This window comes from Notamacropus eugenii, chromosome 7 (assembly GCF_028372415.1).
Source record: "Notamacropus eugenii isolate mMacEug1 chromosome 7, mMacEug1.pri_v2, whole genome shotgun sequence".
Classification (NCBI taxonomy): domain Eukaryota; kingdom Metazoa; phylum Chordata; class Mammalia; order Diprotodontia; family Macropodidae; genus Notamacropus; species Notamacropus eugenii.
The window spans coordinates 864,795-883,572 of NC_092878.1; the positions used below are offsets into that span (position 1 = coordinate 864,795).

The 18,778-nt window shown below is 42.8% G+C and overlaps 1 protein-coding gene across 1 annotated transcript; it reads left to right on the forward strand.

Moving 5' to 3' along the window:
• The first annotated feature begins 9,615 nt into the window (after positions 1 to 9,615).
• On the forward strand, positions 9,616 to 14,242 carry BCL2L10 (BCL2 like 10). Its single transcript, XM_072624465.1, has 2 exons — positions 9,616 to 10,131; positions 13,472 to 14,242. The coding sequence occupies exons 1-2, from the start codon at positions 9,700 to 9,702 to the stop codon at positions 13,604 to 13,606; spliced, it is 567 nt and encodes a 188-aa protein (XP_072480566.1). The 5' UTR covers positions 9,616 to 9,699; the 3' UTR covers positions 13,607 to 14,242.
• Positions 14,243 to 18,778: the final 4,536 nt, after the last annotated feature.

Genomic DNA, 18,778 nt, shown 5'->3' on the forward strand with positions numbered 1-18,778 from the left:
GATTTGGCCTATATTGAATTGCTTGCCTTCCAAAGGGAAGGGGTGGAGAGGGAGGGAGGTAAAGAAGTTGGAACTCAAAGTGTTAGGATCAACTGTCGAGTAATGTTCTTGCCACTAGGAAATAAGAAATACAGGTAAAGGGGTATAGAAAGCTATCTGGTCCTACAGGACAAAAGAGAAGACGGAGACAAGGGCAGAGAGGGATGATAGAAGAGAGAGCAGATTGGTCATAGGGGCAATTAGAATGCTTGGTGTTTGGGGGGGGAGGGGAGAAAAGGGGAGAAAATTTGTAACCCAAAATTTTGTGAAAATGAATGTTAAAAGTTAAATAAATAAATTTAATTAAAAAAAAGATCATCTAATACAATTCCTCTTATTTTATAGATGAGGAATAAGGTCACACTTACATAGCTAGGAAAAGTAGGTGGGCTGGTTAAAGTCAAAGCAATCCAGGCAATGCCAAAATTCCAGAGCATCATTAGGTGCATTCTTTCTGAAAAAAAAATCGAGCTTGTTACCCACCCACCACCCTCTTTCTCTCTCTCTCTCTCTCTCTCTCTCTCTCTCTCTCTCTCTCTCTCTCTCTCTTTTTCTTTCCATATATGTATGTGTGTATGTATATGTATGTATATATAGGTGTGGATATATGTGTATATTATTTATTTACACTTCATATAATGCAGTAGTACATTAATAATTTTGTATAAAACTTAAACAATCCAAATATACAAAATAAAAATTGTGTATAAAACTTACAGGATATACACAAAATAAGAATTTAAAAATTATGAAAAAAAATGAAATAATATTTGATCCTAGAGTCAACAGGGAAGTTACTGGAGTTTAATGAAAAAGAGATGGGCGTGTTTAGGCCTGTGCTTCTGGGAAAATCACTTTAGGAGCGGGGTAGAGAATGGTTTGGAGAGAAAAGAGACTTGAGACAGAGAACAAGTACATGGTTTTTGCAATAGTCCAGGTGAGAGATAATGAGTACTGAACTCGGGTGGGGGCTATGTGAGTAGAGAGAAGGGGAGAGATACAAGAGATAGATCCAATAAGATTTGGTGACTGAGTGGGATGTGAGATGAGGGAAAGATCAAAGGTGATGCCAAGGTCCCAACTCTGGGTAACACAGAAAGAGAGATGTTTGGAAGATAGGGAGGTTCGGCGCGGGTGAAAGAATGACCATAGCAATGAGTTCAGTTTGGGAAGTGTTGAGTTTGAAATGCCTTCAGTTTGAAATGTTCAATAAACAGTTTGTGATATGGGGATGGAGTGCCCGTATCACCGGAATTATAGAACTGTGAGTCATCTGGAGGGAGATAATAATTAAACTCACAGAAATTAATGCAGTTACCAAGTAAATATAATGAAAACAGTTTACTTTCACAGAGAGAGAACTGTTACAGTATTCCTTCAGGGCTCCAGGGGGCCTCTGAGGGGCAGCTGTGGCTATCTCTCATCTTAAGGCTGGGGTGTGTTCTCCTCACAGTTAGATGCCAGCCATTATCACCCCATCAATTATTAAACTGATTAACATCAATTAACTTTTACAAAGGGATCTTTACTTCAAAGATTTAGCAAGACTAGGAATATAAACACCCCTCCCCCCCAACCACACTTACTTGGTCACTTGGGTGGCTAAGGAGAATAGGTTCAGACTTAATGTAAGTTTCTATATAGCACTGGTCTCATCAAGTTCATGTCCAAATGCAGCATCGCTGGTAGACAAGTCCTGTCTCAACTACGGATGGGCTGGATCCTCACTCAGTGCATCAAATGCATCGAATGACTGGGATGGCTGACTGCAAAACCCATCATGGACTTAACTAATGGACCTTCTGAAACTCACAAAACTAGAGACATCTCCAGTCTCCTTCAATTAAAACAAAAGGACAAATGTCAAAGCAAAGGACCAGAAAGGCAGTCAGCAGGCCAGAGATGAGAAGGATCCAGGGCCTCTCCTCCTATACCACTTTCTCTCCTCTCTTTCTGGAATACCATCAAGAAGTCAGCAGAAAAGAGGAGTGAAATTGTGGTTGTCTAAAATTCCCCAATTCTGGCTATACAATGACTCTAGAAGAAAAAAAGCCACATAGTTAGTGAATATATAGAATATATAGAATATCTATACATGCTGAAAGTCCATATGAGAATTGCATCAGAAAAGAATTCTGAGAAGGCTCATAATGGCTAGACTCACTGACTGATCCCTCATTATATGCAAAGGTATGTAGAGAAAAGAGTGCCCAAGATAGTCTCAAGGAATATCCACAGTTAGGGGATATGAAAAATAATTCAGCAAAGGAGACTGAGGAGTAGTCAATCAGGTAGAAGGAAAACCAAGAAAGTAGTGTCCCAACAACTCAGAAAAGAGAGTATTTAGGACACAGGTTTTCAACCTTTTTTGATGTTATAGACCCCCTTGGTAGTTTGGTGAAGCCTATGGACTCCTCAGAATAATGTTTTTAAATGCATAAAGTAAAATACATAGGATTAAAACAGAAATCAACTATAATAATATGCAATTATTAAAAGATTAAGAAATAAGTTCACAGGTCCCAGGTTAAGAATTCCTGATCTAGGGGATAAGGATGGTCAGTGATGTTAAATGCTGCAAAAAAAGTCAAGGAGGATGAGGACTGAGAAAAGGTCACCATATCTGGCAACAAAGAGGTCACTGGTGACTTTAAAGAGATTTGTGTTTAGAGTAAAGACTCAAAAATAACAAGAATGGAAGGAAGATGGTACCCCAGAAGGAAAGATAAGAAATATAATATAATATAATGTGATGTGATATAATAGATATAATGTAACATTATAATATAATGTAATATTAATATAATAGTAATGTGATATGATATAATATGATATATGATATGATATGATATGATATGATATGATATGATATGATATGATATGATATGATATGATATAACCTATCCATGCCTGCTCACTTTGAATTACTCACTGTCCCAACAGAACAATGTAAGTGTTTGGAGGAGGAGGGCAGTTTACTCACTAGCCACTTCTTGAGACAAAACTCCATTGTCTTAGAGTTTCTGGCAAGGGGAGACTTGCAGTCATGAGATGACTGAGATGGGAGAGTAGGAATAATTCAGGGGGGAAGGGCATGGTGGTTATTTTACCTTTGTAGTTAATAAGTGCTTAAATTTCTTTAATCTAGCAGTTATAAGCAACATGGGGGAGGGAGGGGAGTCATTGGTGGGAGGAAGTAGAGCAAGGGAGCATTGAAGAGATAGTACAGTTGTATTCAAGACAAAGCCACAATTGTCCATGGGGTGGGAGAAGGTGGAGTGCTATCCATCTTCCTACCCTCTAGTTGGCTGATCAGTTGAGAGGTCCACTGTGTCACTGATTACTACACAATACTAAGAGAATAAGAAGGTCTCTAGGATAGATGCTCTATTGAGAATTTACAGAAGGACATGAAAAAGAATCACGTAGGATGAATGAGTTGAATGGGTTGCAATCTTCACTGGTAAAGGGAATATCCATATGGATGTAATCTTTCAAAGTGTCCCCCCCAAAATAACCTTTCTCTGAAGGGTTTTGCATTTTAATAGAGTTATAAAGAAATAAATCTCAGATTCTAGAATTCCAAATTCTGAGTAAGAGGGTTTGGGGGAAGAGAGAAGCAAAAGAACCTTTCTTGAAATCCTACTATGTAGGTAGCCTACCCATAAAGTCAGCCTGGACTAGTAGGAAAATGCTCAAAAGTTTTAAAGGGAGGAAATTGAATTTTGATACCTAGAAGAAGCACACCCAAGAAAGGCTTATGGAAGATTGCTATTTCTAACAAGATGTGTCCAGTCATAAGAAGGATATCCCAAGACCAGTAGTAATGTGTTCAGAGGAGGAATGAGAGAAAATGTCTGGAAGTGTATCCTGAAATGCTAAGCAAGGGTATCCAGGACAGGAAGAGCCATCCAGATCTAGGTAAAATTATGAAATAGATGAAATTTTGCTTGGCATCTTTACTTTTCACTGCCCTTCTCACTCCTAAATTCTGTGAATCTCAACATACCAAGTATACAAATCTCAACCCAGATATGCTCTCCATGGTCAAATCCTTCATCCCAAGGAGTCCAATCTATGGAACTGGGCTAAGGTGTTAAGCCTTTCAAGGATGTTTACATTTTAATGAAGAATTCTCAAAGACCAGAAGCCCTCAATACACAAAGTAGTCAATCCTGCTTGAATTTCCAGCACCACTGATACGTGGTTGGAATGATGTTTGGAAGTCTTGCCGTGGCACGACAAATCACACCACAAAGATCATCCATAGGTCTAGTCCACCTACCCACGAAGACCACCCTATGGCAGAGAGAAACTTTCCTAAATCTAATTTCCTTTATTTTGTCCTTTGCCATGACTCTTCTAATACTTCCTCGTGGTGGGGAAGTGACCAGAATTCTTGAAGGCTATGACAAAAGAGTTCAGTTAGGTGGCATAGTGAATAAAGTTAGAGGGGTGGGACTAGAGTCAGGAAGATCTGAGTTCAAATCCACCCTCAGAGACTTACTAGCTATGTGACCCTGGGCAAGTCACTTAACCTCTGTCTGCCTCAGTTCCTCAACAGTAAAAATGGAAATAATAGCACCTACCTCCCAAAGTTGTTATGAGATTGAAATGAAATAATATTTGTAAAAACAGACATAGGAGGCATTTAATGAATACTTGTTCCCTGTCATGTATTCCTTCCCCCCATGTAAGACTCCACTGTTCTAAAAGGGCTTTATGTATAGCCCTGCTGATAGTCTATGCCTGCAGTTCTCAGACTAGACTAGATCAACAGAGAGGCTCACCATCTGAAGGCTGACCCAAAAGTGATCACTTCTTTGGCCATGACACATGGAACAAAGGAAAATGCAAACATGGCCCTCGGTCCTGGGCCAGGCCTCACCTACTTCTTCAGTAACGATGGTGCACTGGCAAAATGGCAGGTACAACCCAACAGTCTATACTAGGGACTCAACCTATTTTGTGCCATGCATGCCTGGGGTAGCCTGGTGGACCCCTCCTCAGAGTAATGCCTAAAATAAAATAGGAATCCCAATTACTTGATTATACAGGAATTCAATACAAATTGTTATCAAAAAAAATTTTTTTCAGAAAAATTTACAGACCCAAGATCAAGACTTGGACTCTCTAAAGATATATTTAACTTTTGCTATTCTAAATGTGAGATCTTTGTCCAAATACTACCAAATTGACAGACTACTGAAAGAAATGAACCACATCAATATTGGCATTCCCACTATAACTGAAACCAGAAAACATAGAGACGTTGTAGATAAATGCAAGAAGACTTCCTGGGTTCCCCTTAGAGAGGTAAATAAAGGAACTGGTTGAATCGGTTTTATTGTGCGCCCAAGGGCAAGAGGAAACATTCTTTTATAAGATATTGGTCGATACTGTCTTGCAGCACTCATGAGCAGCCAAAATAACAGAACCACGTTGGAGATCATCGTGGCCGAAGTATGAACATCAGTTGTAGAGGATGAAGAGGTAGGAAAAAAAATTCTATGAAGAAGCTGACAAAGTCCTCCAAGTTGAATCAACATATACCTCAATGCTCAATAGCGAAGGGAAATTTTAGGGAAATTTAGGGAAACTAGGTGAAAAATACAGGGTATCCAAAAAGTCTTAGTGCAGTTGAAGCTCTTTTTCCCCCCTAGTTTAAAGTTCATTAAGTTCAAGCTTAAAAAGCTAAAACTCACCAAGAATTTTGGGACACCCTGTATATAGTATTTGAATACATAGTTTGGAATTAAGAAACACAAAAGTGGCCCAAGGTTTATAAATTACTCAGAGGTCTCACATATGTATCACAAATACTTCCTTCAAGAAGTGGGTCAGAAAAGTGCTGGATGTAGTCAGTAGCTAAGAATATCACAGAGTCCAAAGAGAGGGAATTACGGATGGGAAACCCAAGTGCTTCACTGGTACCCATGAGATGTTATCAGACTTAGAGGAAGCTATCGAATACATCCATGATGGAAGATGGGTGAACAAGGACAAGAACCACAAAGGATGACAAGGTAGAAAGAGGGCAAGATCTTCAGTAGGGGGAGGGGACCACACACCTTCATAGAACTGGCATTGATGTGGTACTTGAAGGTTTGCAAAGTATTTTATAAACTTTGTCTCGACCTAGGAGGTAAGGGCTACTGTAACCTCCATTTTACAGATGAGGAAACTGAGGCAGACAGAGATTAAGTGACTTGCCCACAGCACAAAGCTAGTAAGCTTCAGAGGGCTGAATTTGAACTCAGGACTTGTTGATCCCAGCTCCTATGCTCTGCCCATCCCTAGCTGATATAGATGATTGACATATTTTTTATTCTTTGGTCTCAATATTTGCTGGTAGAAGACAGTGGTAAATTTCAGTTTAGGAGTGGGAGCACTTAGGGGTTGTCCCAAAGTAGACCTTATGTATAATTGCATTAACATAATGTCAAGGAGGATTTCCCCAGGTTTGATGGAAGACAGAATGCCAGCTCCATTTTGCATAATAAATAGATATGACTCATTCTAAAAGAAGCCTCTAGTGACTAACTTGCCCCAGACTTCAACCACTCTTAATCTGTAGCTGTCTATCTGGCCAGTGAGCTTTGCCTGGGAGGAGGGCAGTATGTACCACCATAAATATGCTTGAAGTTAGAAGTTCTTAAGCTTTTTCATCATATAAATCACTCCAAAGCAGGGGTCTTTAACCTGGATTACACACAGTGGGTTCCTTCACCTTGGAAGGGAAAAAAAGTTACATATCCATTTTAATATAATTGGCTTCTTTTATAATCCTGTGTCTTATTTTATGCATTTAAAAACATTATTTTGAGAAAAGGTCCATAGGCTTGACCAAACTGCCATAGTCAGGCAAGCAGGCAGTCAAACAAACATTATTAAATGCTTACTATATGCAACTAGGTTGCATGGTGAACAGAGTGCCAGGCCAGCAGTCAGAAACACTCATCTTCCTGAGTTCAAATCTGAACTCAGACACTTACTAGCTGTGTGACCCTGGGCAAGTCACTTAGCCCTATTTGCCTCAATTTCTTCATCTGCAAAATGATCTGGAGAAGGAAATGACAAACCACTCCAGTATCTTTGCCAAGAAAACCCCAAAGGGGTCATGAAGAGTTGGACACAACTGAAAACAACTCAATAATGACAACAAAATATGCCAGGCACATTAGTAAGGGCTGAGGGTAAAATGAAAGGTAAAAACAGCTGCTGATGAGTCCAGGAGATCACATTTTAATGCAAGAGACAATTATGCAAACATGTTTCAGTGTAGATGGTAGATCGATGCTTAAAAAAAGGATAAGAATCCTTGCCCTAAAGATATCAAGAAATTCCTCTCACAACTCCACTTTCTTCTTCTATGAGAACAGGAGATGAAGGCCCAAAGTTAAGTTCCCTGTTTTGAGATTGTGCTGATAATCTTGAACTGACGTGATCTTCAGGAAGTCACTGTGTGGTGGACTATACTTAGCATGGTGCCAGGGATATAGTAGATACTAAATAAATGCTGGAAAAATTGGGACTATAGGCCCAAACCTCAACTATACTGGACATCCATCATTTTATGCATTTTAAAGTCTTCAACTTGAGGCCACTTCCAGTGTTGCTCCTTCTGTGGCAAAGAGCCTTGGAATTTAGCCATTTTGTCTCCACTGAAGAGATTCTCAACACAACCATGTAAAATGGCTAACAGCAGGATACCTACCTGTGTAACAGAATCTAAAAAGGGTCACAGTTTTCCTTCAACAAACATTTACTGAGTTCCTCTTTGTACTGTGCTGGGTACTGTGTAGAAAACAGAATCTGCAACTTGGTAAGGGAAATTACACTCTACACAAAGAAAAAGAAAAGACCAAGAGAACCACCCACTGAGTGCAGGGTGACGAGCATGGCGACATAGTAACTATGGGGCAATCTGGAGACTAGAGGGCAGGCCTTTGATTCTGGAAGAAACTGCCTCTAACACATCTGGATGAACCCACACAAGTACAAGAAGGTTAACAGGTCCCTTCTGAGCTAGACTAGAAGGAAGGGATACTTTTGGGGGAAGTATTTAGTGAGCATCCATGTGCTCAGTTTTGTGCTAGAGGTGGTGGAAGATACAAAGAAATATGGAACAGGGCTTCCCTACCCTACAGTCTCATTGGGAAGGTGAGTCCTAGAGACATGGAACAATTAGAGAACAGTAAGTCAGAACACAACATTTCAAAACCTTAGAGGACCGTGAGACTAAAGCAGAGCTTCAAACACCCAAAGGTTCTTCGAGGATGCTTACCCAAACATCCCGTTCAATGTTCATTGTGAAAAGGATGAAAGCACCCAGTCAACCTTTTCAGCTACACCCAAACTTACACCATGAGCGATAAACCCAAGGAGGAATAGCCTCCTCCAAAGTGAGGTAGATTAATAGTTTTAGAACCTGAAGAGACATTAGAGATCTTGTAGTCTAACGTCCTTATTTAAGATTAGGGTTACCTGAAGAGTCCATGGTCACACAGTTACTGAGGCAGAGCCCGATATGAACCAAGGCTCTCTGACTCCAAACCAGTGTATTTGGACACATCGACGACCACAAGCCCTTCTGAGAACTCTTGCCCATTAACTATCCCTTTTTTCATAAATGAAAATGTATTTCTCTCTCTCCCACCTCCCTCAATGGGGGCAGTAAAACTCCTTGTAACAACTATGCAGTTAAGCAACAATAACAACAACAAAAAATCCTTCATTGACTTATCCAAAAATGCATGTCTCACTATGCACCTTAAGCCCCTCCTTAGGAGGGGGATAGTAGCATATTCCACCCTTGGTCCTCCGGGATTAAGGTTGGTCATTTTATTGATCAGAATTCTTGACAATTAACAGCTTATTACGACCCACAGAGTCCAGAAACACCCATTCTCGCTGCTTCATACAGACACACATCAGACAACAGACACATTCAAACCCACAACTCTGTGGGAGTCTTGTCTCGCAAAAGTGATACCTCTCCCGTCAGCCAGCAAGCTCCAAGACCGGGCTGCCAGGCTGGGCTGCCTGGCGGAGCCTTTTCCATTTCCCACCTCCGTGCCCATTTCCTTTTCCCTTCTCTCTTTTCCTTTGTCTAGCCCCCAGCTTCTCTCTCCTAGTTGGAGCTTAGCTTTTTGCACATGCTCAGTTTTTTGGAAGGATGTGGATGTGGGAGACGTCCCACCCCCCAATCCATCCCGCCCCCCGGCCCCATCCCCCGCCCGAGAAGCCGGCTTGCAGTGAGAGGAAGGAAACGACCCTTGAGAGCCCTGGACGCTGACCCGGGACTCGCACGTGGTGGTCCTTTCCCCTTCGGAGCCAGAGACTCCATAAGGGATGGGAGCGAAGCCCACTCCCACCCCTCACCCCTCCACACCCCCACCCCCACCCCCGGCAGCTTTGGTCCAGGGCAGGGCTGGAACGCAGAGGGAACCTGGAGGGAAGCAGGGAAGGGGCTGAAGGTGGCCCCGAAAACACGAAAAGGAGCCAGGGGGCAGGCGGGCCCAGCCCGATGGGGGCGGGGCGAGGAGCCGAAGGCCGGCCCGGGGGCGGGGCTGAGGGTGCAGGGTCCGCCTCCGGCGAGTTAAGAAGCCCGAGCCCCGACCCGGGAAAGACGCCCGGGCTCTGCCTTCTGCTGGAAGCATGGACTCCAAGTGTGCGCTCCGGGAGGAGACGGCGCAACTGGTGGCCGACTACCTGGACCACTGCTGCCGGCCGGAAGGCTCCCAGGAGCGGCCGCCCACCAGCCCGGCGGCCGCCACCCTGCGCTCCGTGGCCCGCGAGCTCCGCAGGCGCTACCAGGACTTCTTCGAGTGCGCCCAGAACCAGCTGCTGCACCAGGCGCCCGAGCAAGTGCTGAGCGAGGTGGCCGAGCTCATGAGCCAGGGCGACTGCAACTGGGGCCGGGTGGCGGTGCTGGTGGTCTTCGCGGGGGCGCTGCTGGAGATGGAGCAGCCGCACAAGGAGGTGGGAGCGCGGCCGCTCGGCGGGGAGGTGAGCCGGCGCCTGTCGGAGGAGCTCTGCGACTATCTGGTGGAGAAGAAGGGCGCCTGGCTGCAGGAGCACGGAGGCTGGGTGAGGCTGGAGGGAGGACCGGGGGAAGGATGGAGGGAGGAGGGAGGGATGGGGGGAGGAGGGAAGGATGGAGGGAGGACCGAAGGACTGCGGGATGGGGGGAGGATGGGAGGTATCCTCTATCCCCCGAGAGGGAGGACCGCGGACCGCCGGACGAGGGAGGAGGGAGGAGGGGAAGGATGGAGGGAGTACAGATGGACTGCGGACACTGGAAGGATGGGGGGAGAAGGGAAGGATGGGGGGAGGAGGGAAGGATAGGGGGGAAGGATGGGGGGAGGATGGGGGAGGCATCCTCTATCCCCCGAGAGGGAGGACTGACGGACCGCCGGACGAGGGAGGAGGGAAGGATGGGGGGGAAGGATGGGGGCAGTACAGATGGACTGCGGACGCTGGAAGGATGGGGGGAGGACTGCAGGACCGCGGGACCAGGGGAGGGGGCTACCCCGTCGGGCCGGCCACATGGCCCTGCCGGACCCAGCTCCCGGGGTTCTCGGGCAGCGGAGCGGGGCGGTGGGTGGGCTTCTGAGGCGGGAAGCCGCGTAGGTGGCCCCGGGCTGGGCTTTCCGAGGCCGGGTGGGAGGCGGGGGAAATTCCATTTCCAGCAGACGGGGAAGTTCTGCGTTCCGGCCGCGAGGGCTCTTTTGTGAGCGGGATTGTTTTTTGGTTTTAGTTTTTAACCGGATGCTTCAGTTTCTTCGGGCAGGTTCCGAAAGTAAAACTCAGCATTTAGTAGACGCTTCTTGTTTTAAGGCGGGGGGGGGGGGGGGGGACAAAGCAGAAGTAGGCAGTCTCGCTTCAGGGTGGATGGGCGGGGGGGTTGCATTTTTGTCTTTGCGTTCCCCCTGCCCCGCAAAAAGAAAAAGAAAGCGGCAGGACTCTAGTTCTAGGGAGCCGGGGGCTTTTCTCGATTTCGGTCAGTCTGGATGCTGGCGGTCGGTTGGCTGGCTGGGTTCATTTTGTCCCTGCCTTTCCCTGCTCTCCCTCCCTCCAAAATGTGGCAGGACTTTCCTTCCACTCCCCCATGGGCTTTTTTTGGGAAGCTCTTATATCAGGCCCAAATGTTTTGCCCATATATGGACAGCTCATGACCAAAAACTTGGAAAATCAGCTGTGGGATACAGTTGGGACTAACGATTCTAATTTACAATTTATCATTCCTCCGAACACACCAATCAATGCTGCCTCTGCCTCTGATTCCACTTCCAGACCTATCCAATTAGGGAGGGAAGGTGATCTGGATAAGGCAGGATCTTATCACCTATGTTTACACGTACCTAACTGCCCACCCACCTGGTCCTCATTTGGGCTTCCAAAACCTTACACCCCTCCCCGCCCCCAACTCCCCCAGTTCATTCTTTCTCCCTAGTCTCTAGGACCATCTTTAGTGACCCCCTATACACTTACTTACATACATACACACACCCCAAAAAACTTCGGAGAACTTCGATGCCTAAGGGCCACTTGGCTGCTTCTAAATATGGGGTGTTCAAACTCCTACCTGGGAATTAGAACACCTAGGCTCAATTCCTACTTATTAGCCACGGTGTCCTTTGACCAATTCCCTTACCTTCTATGCTCACCTGTAAAATGAAAGAACAGGAGACCTCTAAGGACCCCATCAGCTCTCTATATTGTGTGCCTGGCCTTATTTCTGCCACTTGTGGCTAAGTTTACTTTCAGGTTTGTGTTGGGACTTTCATGTGGGTCACCACATTTCTTAAAGGTTACCAAAAAGACTGGGGAGGTATTGTGGTGTTTTTCCTTGACCTAATCTGAATAATCAGAGGCCTTCATTTTTTAAAATCCCCCCCCCCAGAGAGTCCCAGTGCATTAACATTATAGGCTTTTTAAATCATAAATTAATGAATTCAGTATCTAAACACACACACGCACACACACACGCACACACACGCACACGCACACACACACGCACACACACACGCACACACACACGCACACACACACGCACACACACACGCACACACACACACACACACACACACACACACACACACACACACACGATGTTGCCAGGAAGCTAGGGAAAGTAATAAGTATTCCTACAGCTCTCCTACTACTAAGTTCCAAGCACTGTGCTAAACACTTTAATATCTGGTTTGATCCTTACAACAACCCTGGGGGGCAGATGCTGGTATTATTCCCATTTTACAGTTAAGGAAACTGAAATAAATGGCAATGCTTTGCCCAAGGTCACATAGGGAGTGATCCATGGGCTGGATTTGAACTCTGGTCTTTCTGACTCCAGGCCCAGCATCCCATGGTTGGGGTAAAAGGACGTTTACTTTTAAATCTCAATACCTCTTCATTCAGCATCATTTCTAACTAGGAAAACATGGTCAGCATTCAGCATTTTACTGGGATTTGCTTTGAAAGTTTATGGAAAAAACAAGTGTGGTACTTACCTAAACATTAATGGGGGGGAGGCATTTAAATTAGTTATTTGGCAGAAAATAGAGTAGAAAGAGCAAAGTTGCCAAAGGAATGCCAAATACAGCTTGTTTATGCAAACCCCTCTACCCAGCAAAGTTAAAATGCAACCATCTGGAGTTTAATTACTGTCACTTCTGATTATCCTGAATGGGGATGACTGGAGCAGCTGCCAGCTTTAGCTTCTCAAGGGTCAACTGGGAATCTAATAACCTGGAGGGTCTTCAAAATAACCCATGTCTTTTGTTCAGAAATATGCATGAAATTGATGATGGATAGCTCTTTTGATCATTTCATGTGATCATTTCTGATCACTCCCCTCTATATAATCGATATTTCTGGGGCAAATAACAGCTTTTTTCTCCACTGAAGTATCCAGATACTCAGAAAGGAGCTGTTCATTCTTTTAGCAGTTTGGGGCAGCTAGATGGCATAGTAAGCAGAGTGATGTACTTAGAGCCTGCCTCAGACACTTTGTAGCAGTGAGCAAGTATCTTAACCTCCTTCAGTCTCAGCGTCCTCATCTGTGATAATGGGGTAATACTAGTACCTCCTTCCCATGATTATCAAATGAGAACTTGTAAGTTTTGCTAACTATTATTGGCTTGGTCACCTTTTAACGCATCATGACTTTTCTGCACTGGTGACTCCAAATATTACCAAATGCTTCATAACCAAAGCAGCATCTCTAAGACAGAAATGTAATCTTTTACACAGAACAAACACTAATATTAATTTTCAGCAAATGTTGAACTTTTTTGAGGAACTGGAGGCAATTGATTAAATTGAACAAGTGGTTATTAAAATGTCAGCTGTGCTCTAGAGATGCAAAGACAAACCTGATGTTTGGAGAGTATGAATAATCAATGCTTTCTCTTCTTTTCCCGTCCAGACTGGCTTTCACCACCATTTCACCCAAAAGCAGGCTCCCCCACAAAGTGACCCAAGTAGTACTCTGTGCTGTATAATGGCTGCAGCAGCAGGATTTGGACTAGTGGGATTAGCTCTTCTATTAGCTGTACGATAATGGATTGTAAACTGTTTATACCAATCTTGGAAACAAAGACTGAAGAGATTTGGAAGAGGACCAGGTGCAGAAAAGAGAATGGTCTCAGTTGTTAATTACCATCTGTTAAGATGACTAAAGCTGGAAGAAGAAACCAGATGAATATGGAACCATCTCATCAAGACTGTTAAGGAACATTTGAAAGTGTTCATCTTTTGGTTTTTAATTTTGATTAAGAACCTTTCATCTTGAACATTGCCATAACTGATGAACTAACTTCTCTCTGACCAATGCTTTCCCCGCTCCCCATTCTCCTCATAAACTGGTTGACTGTTCAATGGCTTTTGTGGAAGGGACTTGAAATGTTGGCACTTCATATTCTGTAAAAGTAGTTTATGGTATGTCTTATAAGGTGATGGATCAAAGCCTCACGTCTTATGCAAGATTTCAAATGCCTTTCATGGATATCTGATACCTTTCCTTATAAAGTATTGGATGGCTACAGTTTAGTAGACAGTTCAAAGTCCTCTGAAGTCTGGAATTTCTGGGATCTCTGTTTCAATAGATCTTAATATATTTTCAAAGTATTTATCACTTCAATGTAGCATCTTTTTTATTCATTTTTAAATAAGTTCTATTAAAAGCATTTTCTTATGAGGTATGTTGTGCTTTTTTAACACTACCTTTTTTTAAATGATTTTTTTTATGTATTGATTTGCAGTTCCAAATTCCCTCCCTCCCTCTCCCCACCATTGAGAAAGTAAGAAATACAAACCACTAACCAAGTAAGTTTCTCTAGGCAGTGTTCTACTGAACAAGTTATAAGGAACTCATCTCTTGCTTCACAATTAAGACATTATTCATACAAATGCAAGAGAAAAAGCTTAGAAAGGTTTAAAAATAGGTCTGTGGAAATACTATGACTTTCTGTAGCCAAGTGAAAACCAAAAAAGATTCCTCCAAAGACTCAATGGAGCTAAGCATTTAAATTTAAAAGGAAGTTTTGTTAATATTACTCCACTTTGGAAGGTACTTTTGTGGTGTCACCTTCCAGGATAAGGATTTGGGGTAGAGGAAACTACCAAACTCTAATGGTTCCCTTTTAACCCCCTGGATCAAAAAAACATATTATTTTGGGCATTTGAAGCCATTTACAGCCTGACACCTTCCTACCCTTCTAGTCTCATGGAGAGGATCCAGTGACAATCCATTTTTCTTTTTACTATTTGTTTTACCATTTTTACTATTTGTCAACCTTCATTTTTCCCATTCTATTACCCCTCCTTAAAAAAAGAAAGAAAAAACACCCATGAAATAAAGAAGTATAGTCAAGCAAGATGTCTACTTATTCCTTTTACTCCAATGTCTTTTCAATGGGCTTGGATTGCCCTTGTCTGGCACCCCTGGCCTCTTTCAAGATATAGCTCAAAACCAAATGGCCTTCTCAGTCCCTCCTACTACTAGTACCTTCCATTAACATTAGTTTTCATATTGGCTTCTCCTAGTAGAAAGTGAGTTCCTTGAGGTCAGTTCCATGTCTTCTGCTTCATCTCCACCCCTTAGCCCAAACTAGACATACCTGAGAACGTCAGTTATACTGAAGTTCTATGTACCTACCATAACTATATATCAGGAGTGTTAGGTAAATTTCATCAGGAATCTATAACTTAGACTTCAGGGGATATAAAAATTGATATGAAGATGATGCTTTTGGATTCTTTAGCAATAATAGGGCATGTAACTTTTTTAATCAGGTATGAGAATGCTTACAAGGGTATTGAGAAATAATTTGCATCCCAAGAAATTTTTCTTAGTATCTCTACTTTTTAAGCAGAAGAAAAAGTAATGATGCATCTGTGATTCACCTGAACTTTAAGTCTTGATTCTGACACACCCTAGCTGCCACTGATTCAAGGCAAATGGTTTAATCTCTTATTACAATATTCTTAGATTTCAACAAACTTAGTTGCTTGAGTTGCTGGCTAATTGTGGATGGATTTCAGTTCTTCAGGACAAAGGTTACTTGTGGAGTAAATGGAAGTGAGTATTGGCCTAGAAGGCTTTGGGTTAGGGAAATCTAAGGGAAAAAAATTTCTGGACCTGGCACAGATGTCAATAACATCCAAAATGTGTTTGTTGAATCTCATCTTCCCCAGTTCTGTCTTCAAACTCAATGTCTCTTGGTCACCTCAGGGCCCATCTACATCCCAAACTGTTTTCACAAAGAATCTCCTCTTGATTTTTCTGTTCTTCTCATAATATTACCATTTTCCCCAATTACCAGGCAATATTTTCTAAATCCTTAAAAGGATGGATGAAAAAACATTTAAGCACCTACTGTGTGCCTGTTGCTATGCTAAGTTCTGGGGATACAAATACTAAAGTTGAAATGAATGGAAGGTCACATGATCAAAAAGATGAAGGCCTAGATATTTTCTCCAGACCCTACTAACTCAACCTCTGGTATAATATGCTAGAGGTAGAATAATTACACCTCTCTCCACAGGTTAAGAAATCATGAATCCTGACAAGGTCATAGCTTTATGAATTAACAGTGAAGTATACTAATCTCTAACAGGGTTCACTCAGCACCAGTTTCTATGGGCCAATAGGGCATCCTACCAGACCCATGGAATTATCCAGTCACAACTTCCCTGCCACTGCTCCAGTCTTTGCCAGCATGCTCTGCCTCTTAGATCACCCCTACTAGGCTGTGGCAGCACGCAGTGGATTGCAGGCCTCCACTCTGCCCAGATATTTGCAAAAGAGAGGAGAGTACGTTCTGTCTGGGGCAGCCATGCCCAAACAGACAACTAAAGAAGAGAGAGAACTGCAGTAGGGTCCCAATATTGGGGGCCTGAAGAAGAGATTGACACTAGCTGGGTCCAATTTCATCCCTAGAAGACTGAGGTAAAGAAGATTGATTTTCCCATATGAGAGGAGACTTTGAGATCCAGTCCCCTACTCCCTTGGTCAGGTGCAGGGCATGGGAACCCCATCAAAAAGGAAGGACTCAGAAAATAACTGATAGAATTTATAAGTGGAAAAAAAGAGAATAAAATGCCAAAAATCTCAGGAGAAAGACAACTCAGTTAAAAAGCCTAGACCACAAGCAGATAAATTAACAGGGATGATCCTAAAATTATAAAGTAACGTGTATCAAAATATCTAAAAGAATGAAAATATCTCTAAATATCACAAGACAAAAGAAACTGAACCAACACTTGATGAAACACAGAACCCTAAGGATTCCCAAGATCACTTGAAACTCCATTAAAGGGGTTCAATGACTTTTTAGAGACATTGAACACGGTAAATCTAAGTGGTTCCTTGCCTCTTAAAAGAAGAAATAGCTTCTGACCTGGGCCGTTTTGACTTTGACTCTAGATTGTGTCATGTGACTCCAGTAAGGATGGAGATGGATGGATCCTCCTATGCTCCTTTATTATGGTGACCTTGTCTTCCCCCCCATCTCCAACATGGAGCATGGACTCAACGTGAAAGACTTGGGGAGTTCATATAACAAATCAATTTTCCTGCCCTGGAAATCCCATAGCCCACATACAGTTCCTGTGCCAAGGCACATGTATAGTATGAAGTTCAGAGTTCCTATGCTCTACACCATCAATAAGGTCAGTACTGCACCCAGTGGGAGAAATAAAGTGTTACTAAATTTTGTCTTATTAACGCATACTTGTGGAGTTTTTGTTTGTTTTCCTTTTTAATGTTTAGACTTTCTTGTGTGTGTAAGAATAAATTATCTGCCCTAATCCCAATTCATACGGGACATTAATATTTTTTAGTCCCCTCCTTGTTCTTCTGGGTATCATGGTAGAGGGTTTACTGGACAATGAGTGTGAGGAAAGGGAACCTGCCCACTTTTGTTAAAGGAAGACTCCCCTAGAACTGAACCCAGTCCACCCCACATGCAGAACTGAACATGGTTTAGTATTGCAGCCCTTATAGTCCAGTCTAGCCTCAGGTTAGAGGACAGTCTTCACCTTGTGGGAACCCCATTCACTGGGAAATGAGGAGTTCTAGATATTGGCTCCATTGATATGTACTCCCTCCTAACTAACACCTGCCCTTCTCATCCTTAGCTTTTTTCAAGACCAAGCCTGAAGTTGCCTCCTACTAGAAACCTTTCCTAAAGATCCCCTCCCCAACTCCAACTCCTTATTCCAGAAGTTAATACTCTCTTCCTCTTTGGATTACTTGTATAGGGTTAGACATAACCAAATAAGTCTAGTTTACTTGAAACTGAAATGTCATCCATGGAAACCTAAATGGATTCAGACTTTCAATTTACAGAAATTCATGCTTTCTATTTTGCAAAGCATTTGCAAGGCAGGAGTGTGTTGACAATTTACTGTACCTTTGGGGAGACCTCTTCATGGCCATAAATCACGTAGAATTCCTTTTTTCCCCCTAATAGGAACCACTACACATATTTGGAAAGACTTTATTACTTAGGGAGAAGATTATAGAAGAATTCTATATTGTGACGGGGGCTCATTAAAGAAAGTTAATCTGCTTCTTTATTTAATTGAATACAAGCTGCATTCCTGCCTAGAAATCTTGTTAGTGCCCTTAAGATAAAAAGCATCAGACTTTCTCTTTGACCTTTTTCAAGAAATTAGGCTTTTATAGGTTGAGGTATGTTTTATGCCCTTCATAACTGCTTGTACTTTGATTTCTCCTTTCACAAAATGACCACAATCTAAGTTAACTATAAAACCTGAGTTACAGATTAATGTTTGTCCATTAGGATCCAATTTAGGATTTGTATAGATACATGCACACAGATATCTCTCCAGGAACAGATCTGTATCCATGATTTCGTTGATATAGGTAAGAGGTAGCAAGATGCATCAGACAAGGACGTTGGGCTTGGAGTCAGGAGCACCTGAGTTGGTCCCACTTAGCTATATGTATCATGTATCCTTCCGACGTCTCACTTTACTTTTCTATAAAATGATGAGGTTTTACTAGATGGTCTCGGAGGTCCCTTCCAACTCTAAATTTGTGAACCTCTGATCCCATGAATGTTCTTCCCAATGATGTAGACCTCAAGCCGTCCACGCCTGCAACTTCTGTCCATGTCCTCAGGTGCCTCATTTTTTAAATGAAGGGGTTGCATTAGATAACCTTTGAAGTCTTTTTGAACTCTAGCTATGATCCTCTCAAAAATTT

Coding starts and splice junctions, on each gene's coding strand:
- BCL2L10 (XM_072624465.1), top strand. CDS start 9,700: ATGGACTCCAAGTGTGCGCTCCGGGAGGAGACGGCGCAACTGGTGGCC. Junction 10,132..13,471: donor TGCAGGAGCACGGAGGCTGG/GTGAGGCTGGAG, acceptor TTTCCCGTCCAG/ACTGGCTTTCACCACCATTT.